Source organism: Rhinatrema bivittatum, chromosome 7 (assembly GCF_901001135.1).
Source record: "Rhinatrema bivittatum chromosome 7, aRhiBiv1.1, whole genome shotgun sequence".
Taxonomy (NCBI): Eukaryota; Metazoa; Chordata; class Amphibia; order Gymnophiona; family Rhinatrematidae; genus Rhinatrema; species Rhinatrema bivittatum.
This window is the reverse complement of record NC_042621.1, coordinates 286,639,856-286,652,375: the sequence shown is the minus strand read 5'-3', so window position 1 is coordinate 286,652,375 and position 12,520 is coordinate 286,639,856. Positions and strand designations below refer to the sequence as shown.

At 42.5% G+C, this 12,520-nt stretch overlaps 2 protein-coding genes across 2 annotated transcripts in view; both read right to left on the bottom strand.

The window, feature by feature from the left end:
* ADD3 (adducin 3) overlaps positions 1-12,520 on the bottom strand; it is a 379,802-nt gene that overhangs the window by 217,678 nt on the left and 149,604 nt on the right.
* LOC115096233 (metallothionein-like) lies at positions 9,474-9,653 on the bottom strand. Its single transcript, XM_029610743.1, has one exon. It carries the CDS (start codon positions 9,651-9,653, stop codon positions 9,474-9,476), a length of 180 nt encoding a protein of 59 aa, XP_029466603.1.

Below are 12,520 nucleotides of genomic sequence, written 5' to 3'. Positions count from 1 at the left end.
ATCTCAAGTGTCTCCTCCTTTTAGCGCTGATAACAGTCACCAGCAACAAAAGAATGCTTAAAGGATTATAAAGACCCATATATTTTAAATAAGGATGATGAGTTCCCCCTGAAGCAGATGCCATTAAAACACCACACTGCGTCAGGGTAGTTTTCACCAATGCTCTTGGATCACAGGTAAGTGGAGTTTTTAAATGCAAGCTTAGAAATATTAGAGAGAGAATATTTGAGAACAGCATAAGTTATTATTAATAAGAAGATTTAAGGACTGATGATTATAACTGATCTGCTGAGGCATTTGTTACAAGCACCTTTACATATGATGGTGTTTTTTGTTTTTTTTTTAATAATTATCATTGTTAGATCAGGAAGATTGCGGTAAGTTCCTTCAGAATTGTTCTTGGGATTTTTAAATTTTGGAAATGTCCATAAACTATTATTAGCCAGGTAGATTTGAGAAAATCACCACTTATCCTTGGGAGTAAGCCACAAGAAATGGACCTACTCTTTGGGATTTGCCTGGTACTTATGAGTCCGATTGGCTACTATCAGAGACAGGATCCTGGGCTCCATGGATCTTTGGGCTTGACTTAGCATGGCATATCATATGTGCTGTGTGTAAAACATAGAACGAGGCTAATAAAGAAAGCCTACGAGTTCTCAGAGCACATCTTGTTAAACAATAGTATTCTCCGATTTTTATGAGGATGCCAGCTTCATGGCTCCTACACAATTTTTGAGACAGAGCTATTAATCAGCAAGCATGAGATATCCCTGATGACAACCATGTGAAGCAGATATAAAAATATTCAAAACATGCTTCTTATTGATTGCATTCTGCTGGAAGGTTCCCTTAGTTCTAATTGAGTGAATTTTATTTGGACGTATTCTTGTTCTGCTTTCCATGCATGGTCAGTGAGCGGCTGCTGAATCCTTCCAATGTGCAGCCTTTAGGGGAGTGAGGCTGTTGTGACTGATTATTTCTATGAACAAGCAAGAGCTTTCCTTACGCCTTTTACAGTTCCCTTCACACTATAGTGCATATTGGAAATGCGTAACATACTGTAAATGCACTCAAACAACATTTTAAAAAATGCTGGTTAAGTCAATTTTGAGCATGAATAATTTGTCAGGGAATTTCCTTCTCCACCCTGTGCCTCCCATTTTCTCAGACTATCTGGGTCAGAGGTCATTAAGTTAGTTTCTCTTCTGACCAGCTAAGACGTCTTAATTAACTTTGTTTTCTTAAGGACAAAGAATTCTAGAAATGGAGTTATTTTCCAACCTTACCTAGGCTGGCTTATATTTGGTTCTAGCTGGATGGCAAATTAGGTTGGATAGGGAATTAACTTAGGCGGCTCAGGAAGCGACAGTATTTTAGCAGGCTACGTGGGTCATGGGTTGATTAGAAGGGTGAATGTACTGCACTTTGTTTCCCTTTTGAGGGCTTGGTTACTTTATATGTTTAAAAAGTCCACTACACACTTGCTGTATTTTCATGCGTAACAAAAGTTGACGCCAATCATGAAATATTTTTTTCCTGACTTCTGAGCTGCTAATAAAATTCTGCTGACTGCTAGCGAATGCCTGGACTGGGGTTTGAGAAGGTGAAGAGTGCTGCTGGCTGAGCTGCATGACGCGATCTGTTATGTATGGGATTATGAACAGAAAATCTGAAGTGCGGTCACCCTGGTGGTTGTAATGACCGGTGCACATCACTTACGTGTTTAACGGGAACGCTAAGTAGGATTCCCTATCGGAGCGCAAAATGCTGTTGGAGAAAATCCAGTCATGTTATTGAAACAGGTGAAAAAAATATCAAGATGTAATTTCCTTCTGTTGATCTGACAAACCTTGCCATAAACTGCCTCGAGTTCACACTGTTGTACTACAGCAAGCCGTCCAAGTCTGAGTCATACTGGGCTGCAAAAACATATAACGTTCAAGGTAATACCAATGCCATTTAGATAGTAAATAAATATGCAAAGTGATTTCATGCGTGGTATGAAATTAGAGGTAGAAAAATGTTTTAAACATGCAACTATTTAAGGGGAATTTTAAAAGCCCAATGCACACCGAAATTAAGGGATGCGCGAATGCGTCAGGCTGGTGTGTACCGAGCAGACTGTAAAAGCCGGACGGATACGCGCGTACTCGCCGCTGTGCACACAAATGAAAAGGGTTTTTTTTGTTTTTTTTTTAATGGGGCGTGGGCATTCCTAGATTTAGACTCGAAATTTGCGCATAAATACTTACAGGCACTGGCGCGTGCTGGGGTCCCCCTGCCGCGTAACTTTACGCCTACTATGGATAACGTGTAAGTTGTAAAACAAAAAATTCTACGCAGGTCAGCGAGATTTTAAAGATCGGGGCTAACGAGGGGGGGGGGGAGGATATTAAACTAACAGGGTTTGGAAGTCCTATCCCTTACCTGGGTGAACTGGGAACGAACTGGCGAATGTGGCGCACGTCTCTTTTAAAACCCACCACTTATGGGGTAGAAGCGGCATTTGTGCGCACAGGCGTGCATCCACTTAAAACTGTGAGCAGTCAGGCTATTTTATAGGTTGCGCATATACTCATGTATATTATGTATATTATAAAATGGTTGTGTCCCCGGATGCAGGCTGACGAATGCACGCACTTGTGCGCTCGCGCTCTGGTTTAAAAGTTGCTGTCTTTGGTTCTGGCAATAAAGCTGTTATAATATATAAAAATACTGAAAATTTTGCAGACAATGAACACATTTGTGTTGTTTTTCCTGTCCTCCTATCAATTTCGGGGTGTCAAGGGTTAGGTAATCAATACCCAGGGGTGTACTAAGGGGAGAGGGGGGCGAGGGGCAGTCCACCTAGGGTGACAAGGGGAGGGTGTGCCAATATCACCAGCAGTTAGGTCCCACAGCGGTGCGGAGAACTGACGTGCTGGTGGGGTTCCCACTCCCCGCCAGCAAAAGTGAGGTCCTGCAAAAGAAGAGGCCCCGCGATGTCGCTGGCAGTTCCCGGGAGCCGGCGACAGAAGACAAGGCTTGCTGTGCAGCCAGCGGCCGAAGAAGAGCTCCAAAACGTGTGTGAGAGAGTTAGAGACTGGCCCTGTGAGAGTAAGTGCCAGTGTATTAGAGGGTGCGTGTGTGTATGAGAGGATGAGTGTATATAAGTGTGAGTGCCTGTGGGTGAGAGAGAGGAAGCATGTGTGCGTGTGAGAGGATCATGTGAGATACAGAGGAAGTGGGTGTGTTTGTGAGACAGAGAGAGAAAAAGAGATATGGAGGAAACGTATGTCTCACATACACAAGCTCCCTCAGTCTCTCACCAAGCATATGTGTGTGTGTGTATGAGAGAGAGGGAACATAGTGTGTGTGTGTGTGTGAGAGAGAGAGAGGGAGCATAGTGTGTGTGTGTGTGTGTATGAGAGAGAGGGAGCATAGTGTGTGTGTGTGTGTGTGTGAGAGAGAGAGGGAGCATAGTGTGTGTGTGTGTGAAAGAGGGAGCATAGTGTGTGTGTGTGTGTGTGTGTGTGTGTATTGCCAGATTTCTTATGGCCTGGATTGGCCACTGTTGGAAACAGGATGCTGGGCTTTATGGTCTGATCCAGTATGGCATGTTCTTATGCTAGCCTACAACAATCTTAGGATGACAGATATGGAGAGCGGGAGATTTTTGAAATCCTTATTAGTTTTAATTATTGGGTGCTATTTGATGTGTCCGCTGTTTTGAAATATTTTATCGATGTTTAGGAAATTTTAAAATTCTATATGGGGGGGGGGTGCTAAAGAAGTATTTCCCCGGGTGCTACAAACCTTCGGTACGCCACTGTCAGTGCCCCACCATGGTGCATAAATCAAAAGTTTCCCCTACTCTACTGTTGGAGGGAATACGTTTTTGTATTTCTTTAAAATGACATTTTATTTTTCTCTATACTCAAAATGTATTTGCAAAAACAGAAATACTGTTAGCAATTTAAATAGCATTTGAATTTCTACAAAAAAACGCTGCCTACTTAAAAAGCTTTCCAGTAATAGAAGACTCACTACCCTCCCCTTAACTGGTACAGGATGTCCTTTCCCTAGTGATTATGGAAGCCCCAATGAAAATGGAAGAAAACACAAATTACCGGTAGTTGCTAGAAGAGAAACTAAGTTTGATGGGAACTCTTGCTACATCTACCCTGGTACATATAAATGTTTGCACTGAGATTGGAGACTCTCTCTTTGAGTCAAAGCCAAACGATCACTTTAACAGTGATGCCAAGGTGCCTCAGTGTTTCAGTGCTAATGTGCCTTGACTCAGGGAACAGGGAAACTCCTGCCCAAGGCAGAGATGCTCAAACCGATCTTTTGGGGGCCTCCCACCCAGCAACTTTCTAATGAACATGCATGAAACTTATTTGCATGCACCGTCTCCAATGGATGCAAACACTTCTCATATTATTAAGGAGATCCTGAAAACCTGATTGGCTGGGGGGGGGGGGGGAGGGGAGGGGGGACGAGGACCAGTTTGAGCAACCCTGGCCTAGCAGGTTAATTTTAAAAAGGCCTACATACGCTGAAGTTGGGAGATACGCGCACAAGTCCGGCCGGCACGAGCCACTTTGGATTTTAAAAAGCACGCGAGTACGTGTTTATCTCCCGGTATGCGCGCAAGAAATTTTTTACAAAAAAGGGGCGAGGCATGGGCGGAGTCTGGGCAGGGCATGGGCATTCCGGGTCTGTAACCCGAAGTATGCACGTAAGTATTTATGTGCGCAAGGTGTGCCGGGGTCCCCAACCGCATAACTTTACTTCTGCTATGGATGGCGTGTTAAGTTTTAAATTAAAAATAATCAGGGCTAATCAGTGGGGTTTGAAGGGTCGGGGCTAATAGGGTAAAAGGGAGGAAGGTTAATTAAGGGGGTTAGGAAGTTGGGAACCTTTACCTAGGCAAACTGGGAACGGACTGGGAAACTGGTAACTGTGTCAGCTTGTGTATCTAATAAAATCCCCCCACTTATGCAGTAGAGCGGGCATTTGTACACATCCATATAAAATTGCACGCACATACAGCTGATTTTATAACATAAGTGTATAATAACGTTATTCAAGAATATTCAGTGTGACGTTTATTCTGCTTAATATCGCTAAGTTATCTGTTTTAAGTTTTAAATATTGACCTCAATATACAGCCAGAACAAAAGTGAACAAAGGCAACCATGAACACAAGTTTCCGCAAATCTGTACCATTAGACAGGCTGTATGACATGGTGATGTCAAAAGGCCTATATCCAGAAAGACACAAAGGTGACACGGCTTATCTGCTGTCAACTGTGAAAAAAGGATAACATTGCTATACCAGAAAAAAAACCAAAAACATTTTGGCCTTGAGAGAAGTACAAAGAATAAATAAGTTGCAAATATGTAGAACATTTCCATTCCAACCAATAAAAAGCTCAATACAAGAAAACCAGACATTGTGCTAAAGGAGGAAAACACAAGCAGCACATTGCTAACAGAAGTGTCGGTACAGAGTGGCTGCTCCGTATAACGCATGGAGAAAGAAAACATCCCCAGGCACTTAAGGGATGCAGTCAGAGACCAAGAAAGTGTGTCAAAGATACAGAAAACGGTCCCAACTGTACTGGGCACCGCTGGTCCAATTAAAAAACTTCTCAGCTCATCTTGATGTGTTACCTGCACACATTACACCTTACAAAGCCCAAGAGCCGGCTCTCCTTAGCACAGTGCAAGCATTAAGAGAGGCACGGGCAGTAAATCTGAATGACTTAGACCCAACAGAAGAGCGAGGTTCATTCCCGTCAGAGTACGTGCAAAAACAAACTCATCTGGAGGCACTACGCCGAAAATAAAGTGAAGACGACAAACTCCGAGTCCACAGGTTTGTTTATTTTAGATTCAAGATCTCCTTGCAAGGCATCTCAACTGCGACAGATATGCGGATTATCAGACCCACCAGTGCCATACTTTATGATATAAAGTACTTGCCAGGCAATACCTCTTTTACTCAATACCAATAAAAAAGTCTCGCCTATATATATATATATATATATTTTATTTGTTCTAAATCTGTTGCTCTTCATTTCTGTTATCAATCACAACCCTTACCCCAAATTCCACTGTACTCCAGTTCACCTTAATATGTGTCCACAACTCAAAAATTAGTGGTTCAACTGGTAAATCTTAATCTAATATAGTTTAATACTTTAGCCAAGTATCTATGTGGGCCCCTTACTCTAAGGGTCTGTGTTTCAATGCAGACTCTTTTATGGTACAGGGTCACCTTAATTTTATTACAACTCCTTTTTTGTTTAGTTTTTGTTCATTGACTTATTAAGTCAATGCCTTATTGAGACCATAGAGATAAGAATTTTAATATATGAACAAAAACTAAACAAAAAAGGAGTTGTAATAAAATTAAGGTGACCCTGTACCATAAAAGAGTCTGCGTTGAAACACAGACCCTTAGAGTAAGGGGCCCACATAGATACTTGGCTAAAGTATTAAACTATATTAGATTAAGATTTACCAGTTGAACCACTAATTTTTGAGTTGTGGGCCCTTCATTTCTGTCCATTCAAGTGGACTAACACAGCCGCACACTACTTCCTTTATGACAGCGTTGAGGACAAAGCCGATGTTGGTTTAGTGGCTGTCCTAATACCACAATAACCTACGGTTCACTCAAGGATACCTCTACAAGATAACGGACTGAAGGAAAAAAAGAAAGGGGGGCATTTCCTGAGGGGAAGTCCATTCCCACCGTGCGGCATAGAAATTCCAGCCGAGATTTCTGCTGGCAGCTGAGGGAGTGGCGGTTGCTCTTTCGGCGAGTGCACAGAAAGCCACCATCCTATTTCACAAAAATAAAGAGGCTTTTTTTTTTTCCTACAGCGGCGGACACTACACGAGTTCTCGATTCCCAACATCTTATTCTGACTGAATGAACACTGACGCACGGTTTGACATAATACAAATAAAAGTCTGAAGGAGTTTGTTAGTACACTCCCCCCTTGGTTACCTTACCCCCTACTGATGATTTTATTTGTAAATTATTATGAGCTCCTGTGGCATTTTCCTAGCTAGAAGTCTTCTTCCCGTACTGCCCATTTTATCTCCTCACAGGCTGCTTCAAATCTAAACCTAGTCGGTGTATGTGAGGGGTCCTCCTCATATTATTTTCTTCCACTCACGGTGACAAGAAATTCAGTGTAAGACAGCCCTCTGACGTAGACGTAAAACATGGTGGAAGATAAAGGATCACAGCGCAATACATGCACGTGACACCTGAATGTGGATATTGCTTTACACTTTGTTTAATTAACAGGTACTTGAGCTCTTTATGCATTTGAACAAAGAAAAACCAGATGTAAGGGCTTGGCTAAAATTATACCCGTTCAAATGCCTGCTTCTATCCCATCACCAGAGAGGTTTTGCTCACTGAACGATAAACGGGAGCCTTCGGAATGTGGTGAATGCATAAAATAATTTACAATTAAAGGTTGCACACACTTACTTTTGCTTCTACAAATCTGCAGTAGCAGCAGCTAAACCAGATCTGCCCACAAATTTATAAGCTTGATAGTAAACTATTACCGTAACAACTTTTTTTTTTTTTTATAGAGTTGCTGCAAATTACCTAAACATATGAGTTCTGACTGGATCCTTCCAATCTAACCAGAAGCATGCTAGTGATATTTACACCAGGCTAGGAGAGAAAATATATTTTGTCAGCTAACAAGAACTAATTAGGTTTCCATCAACTGTGCTAAAATGAAATCTTAATTACAGAGCCAACTAATAAAGCATGACCTTGTCACCAGACACCTACGGCAAAAGAACATATTTTATTATGTACTCTCGTCAACCCTACTCTCCCCACCCCCTACAGAACATGACTAATTACTACCATCCTACCAGGAATGATTTTCCATGCACCCCTTGCAGCTCTTTATTTTGCATTGACAGACAATCAAAGCAAACTGTGAAGCGTCTTCACAGTATCTTGTTCCGGGGCAGCCTTTTTTTTCTGGCAGAATTTCAAGCAAGAGTTAGAAATGAAATCTGAATCAGCCAGCTTCAAGCGTCCTGTTCTGGCCCATGCTGAACTCCTGTTCAACAGGATGGAGGGTGAAAGTTCATCTCTCAGGCTGCTTCCTCTGCACCAATCAGAGACCACTACTTAACTCCATTGATGCCAGTTTCAAGACTCAATGAATTGAGGAAATGAGTTAAAAGTGCTAGAATGTGGAAACATTACCAAACAATTATGCTAGTGCCGAGTTAAAAAAAAAAAAAAAAAGAATTCCCAGGCTTAAGTTGTTTGCCTGGAAAAAAAGGACTATTGGGAAAAAAAAAAAAAAAAGACAGGGATGGATGAAGGCAGTGAATAATGACATGGAAGCTAGAAGATTTTAGTTATTCACTTTGCAAAAAGAAACTAGATAAATAGATCAGAACAAGCTGGATATCTCCTAGAATCAACCTGACTTTCTTGACCACACTGTTTTGACACTTATTTTCAATCCTAATATCTGTGGCCACGTCCCTTTTTTGCAAAAAGAGTCTGAGGACATTCTTTAGATGTATAACACATAAAGATGCATGCACACCTTAATAAAACAGACTTTATAAATGCAACTTTGGGAAAAAGACCAAAGAAATGAAAAGGAAAGTATTTCTAGGGTAAAGATACACTTTATCGCAAACTCCCATGGGGAAAGGAGATCCAACTCCACAAAATAAGAAAAGACAGTTACTTATCTGTAAAACCTAGCGCCCTCTGAGGTCACTGGTTCACCAGTCACACAACCGGCTGACGCCGACCTAACGGTGCCAACGTGGACAAGCTAACTTCCAGAGCTTTTTTGGGACTTCTTCGGCTGCTCTGCGCATGCCCAGTGATTCCCGCGCCAGCTTCGCACGCACAGTGTGCCCGAGTCTTGCCCTTAACCTAAGGAGCTCAAAGCCAGGAGGGTGGGGTTGGGTGACTTTAGTGAATTACTGTCCTCCAAGAACACCTACAGGTCACTAACTCTGTTTTCTCCGGGGATAATCCATTTGCCCACCACACAGCTGGGACACACTTGCTAAACGTTGTCCTCAGAATAAAATGGGGAAAAGATACAAGAACAACTCACCAGGTGAGAACTCCCTTTTATACATTTTTTTTTTTTTTAAGACAACAGAAGGACAACTTGAAATATAAATGGGTCCCTAAAGGAACCAGAAATGGGCTGTTAACCCTCAAAGAAAAGCAGACTGCCCAAACCTGCTCTCATGTTCATGGGAAGTGGAAGGGTGGTCCAAACTGCTAAAGCTGCAAGATGCAACATTTTTTATTTATTTAGCTTTTCTTATAATCCACAACCTCCATTATGGAGGCTCCATAGTGTGTTCAATGTGGTGTACAAGACGCCACTTATAGCTCAGTATCACCCAATAAACAAATGCTTTCTGGGAAAAATGCATTTTCAAGCGCCAGTTTAAAGGCAGCAGCTGCATGAGCCTTTGCACACACATCCCTGCCCACACTTGGCACAATCAGCCGGGCAACAGGAACAGCGGCGTTTTTTGCAAGATGGACATGCACGTTTTTTGCAATTGCAGGAACCTGCGTAGGTACAAGAGGCACTAGTAACTCGGTTACCATCCTGAGGATCCATTTCTGGTCTCTGGAACTGAATCTTACAGCTGACTCTGTTGACTTCTGTTACTTCTGCTTGACTCTGTTGGCAGGGAGGAAAGCTATGGCCTTGAGTTGAGTTTAGCAGAGCACTTATGAATTCCAATTGCAGTATCAGGCTGAGGTTCATCTGGGGTAATTTATTACTAACCCTAGTAACTCTAGCACCCTGATGGGAACTGACACTGCTGAGATGTGCCTTGACCAGTCAATCATCCAGGTAAGGAAACATATGCACTCCAGTTTGCGCAGATATACAGCCACTACTACTAGATGTTTTATATAAACTCCATGAGCGGACGCTGGGACAAAGGGAAGAATGCAATAAGGTAGGTGGTGGTCCCCTATTTGAAAGGTGAAATGCCTCCTGTGACCGGGATCTGTTGGTGGGTACAAGCTTCCTTTAATTCCAAAAAACATAAGAAATTGCCATGCTGGGTCAGACCAAGGGTCCATCAAGCCCAGCATCCTGTTTCCAACAGAGGCCAAACCAGGCCACAAGAACCTGGCAAGTACCCAAACACCAAGAAGATCCCATGCTACTGCTGCAATTAATAGCCGTGGCTATTCCCTAAGTAAACTTGATTAATAGCAGGTAATGGACTTCTCCTCCAAGAACTTATCCAATCCTTTTTTGAACCCAGCTACACTAACTTCACTAACCACATCCTCTGGCAACAAATTCCAGAGCTTACTTTGCATTGAGTGAAAAAGAATTTTCTGATTAGTCTTAAGTGTGCTACTTGCTAACTTCATGGAGTGCCCACTTGTCCTTCTATTATCTGAAAGTGTAAATAATGCTGTTACTTCCCTTTCCTCACCCCAAACCCATTCCTTGTACAGATGCTTACCAAGTGCTGCTTCTTCCTCATTCCCAGCTTCCCTCTGCAATCTTAAGTGCATGGAGCCAGCAGGTTTCATAAGACTACAGGAGATTGTTGTGGCAGTTTCTGTTGCAGAGGAGAGAGCCAGCAGAATGAAGCAGGAGCAGCTGCTCTCCCACACCCCCTGCTGGTGGCAGGATAGTCTGCAGGCCAGAAGGCAAACAGCAGCGACATATCTACACGCCAGCCACGGCACACCAGTTGGGAGACACTGGCAATGACCTACCTAGGGAAAGGCATCATGAACTTTTGCTTCATGAGAAACTTGTGCAAGGTCCTTAAGTCTAATATGGGACGGTATAATCCTGCCTTCTTGGGAACCTGCAGTGATACAGGTTCGACTGCTCCGGCCTCTAAGAGAGAGGAGATTTCTAACCGTACTAGGTCCTGCAGTTGGCCAGAAGGTAAGAATCTCCTTTGTGGGTGATTTGGTGGTAAAGCCAATAGACAGAGTTTGTAGCCCTGCAAGATTATCTGAAGCACCCAAATGTTGAATGTTCGATGGGCCAAAGGTTCATGAAGTATCTTAGTCCCCCTTCCAACAGGCAGCGATGCCAGAACACGGACTAGGATACTGGCTATACACTCTGAATTCAGTCAAAATTTCATCCTGGTTTTTGGATGTTTAGCAATATGGGGTTTAGGAACCTCTGCCTTTATGGTGGCAAGATCTGAAGCTAGGTTGATGAGGGCAAATCAAACTGAAATAGTTTCTTCTGCTGGTAGAAATGTTTCTTGGGTTCATGACTCTGCTACCTCTTGAAGGAGGAGGTAGGCTTGGAGGCTGCAGTAGAGGAGAGTGCCTGAAAATGTGGTGGTGGTGGTCTTTGAAGATATTCACGGCCTCCTTGACCTTTTCTGATTCCCTTCTGTACATGGCATGTCGGCAGACCTCTCCCGCAGATCTTCACATAGGCCTGATGCATGCGGTCACGAGAGTCTATACTCATAAATAGCTACTGGAGAGATTCTTAATGCCATAACAGAAGCAGATTGGATATACTGAAAAATCAGATCTGGATGAATTCCCAGAGTTAAAAAGCTGTCGTTCTGGTGCTTTAAGATATGTAAGCATATAGAATGACAGCTTTTCAACTCTTTGGGGTTCTTTTTTTAGATAAAAGGTAAGTGAAATGAATTACAACACTCAGTACAAATGTACCATGAAGAGCTTCAATCTTAGCTGCCCTCCAAATTGATACTTATAACAAGAAGCGGGATTAAATACACAATGCTTCCAAAAACATTTCATTTCTTGCGGTAATAGGTTCACAAAAGGGAGAACAAAGAAGCCGCAGAGTTCTAAAGCTTCAAATAATCATTTCGCCTGAGAAATGAAGTCAAAATCAGATTTAAGAAGATAAGAACTGTTTTAAGTCTCAGTAAATCTAAACCATTGCCTTTCCCAGTACTGCTGCAGCTGATCAAATGCTTCCTGTACTCAAATATACTATCACACTGAAATGTATGAATGCGTTAATCCCGATGTGGCACCTTCAGTGGTATTTCTACAAATTTTGAACCACAAAAATAAGTGTTACTTTTATTCTTAAAAGCTGAAGTCTGAAGATTAGGATCATTTGGCCCACCCAATGAACCCAATGGTGCCTCCTGCCTGTTTTGGTATCGCAGGTCTTAATCTGAGCTGTGGGCATCCTCCTCCCTTCTCCCAGCACTACAGTACCCGTGTGTCTTGCTTGAACTCTGCCAGTTTCAGCTCCTACCATCTACGTCTGACACCACAGTTCACGATTACTCCGGCAGAATTTCTGGCAGTGCCTCTGTTCCTCTCCATACACGGCCAACTCTGCTGCTCAAGAGCTGAAGTTGGTAATTTTTTTTTAAACAAACCTACACAGATATTCATGCTAAATTTGCACAGAGGGAATAGGAGCTAAGTAGGCTTACGTACTATTTAATCCTCTTAAGGGTAATAACTGGTAGATCAGTTTAACAAACGGCA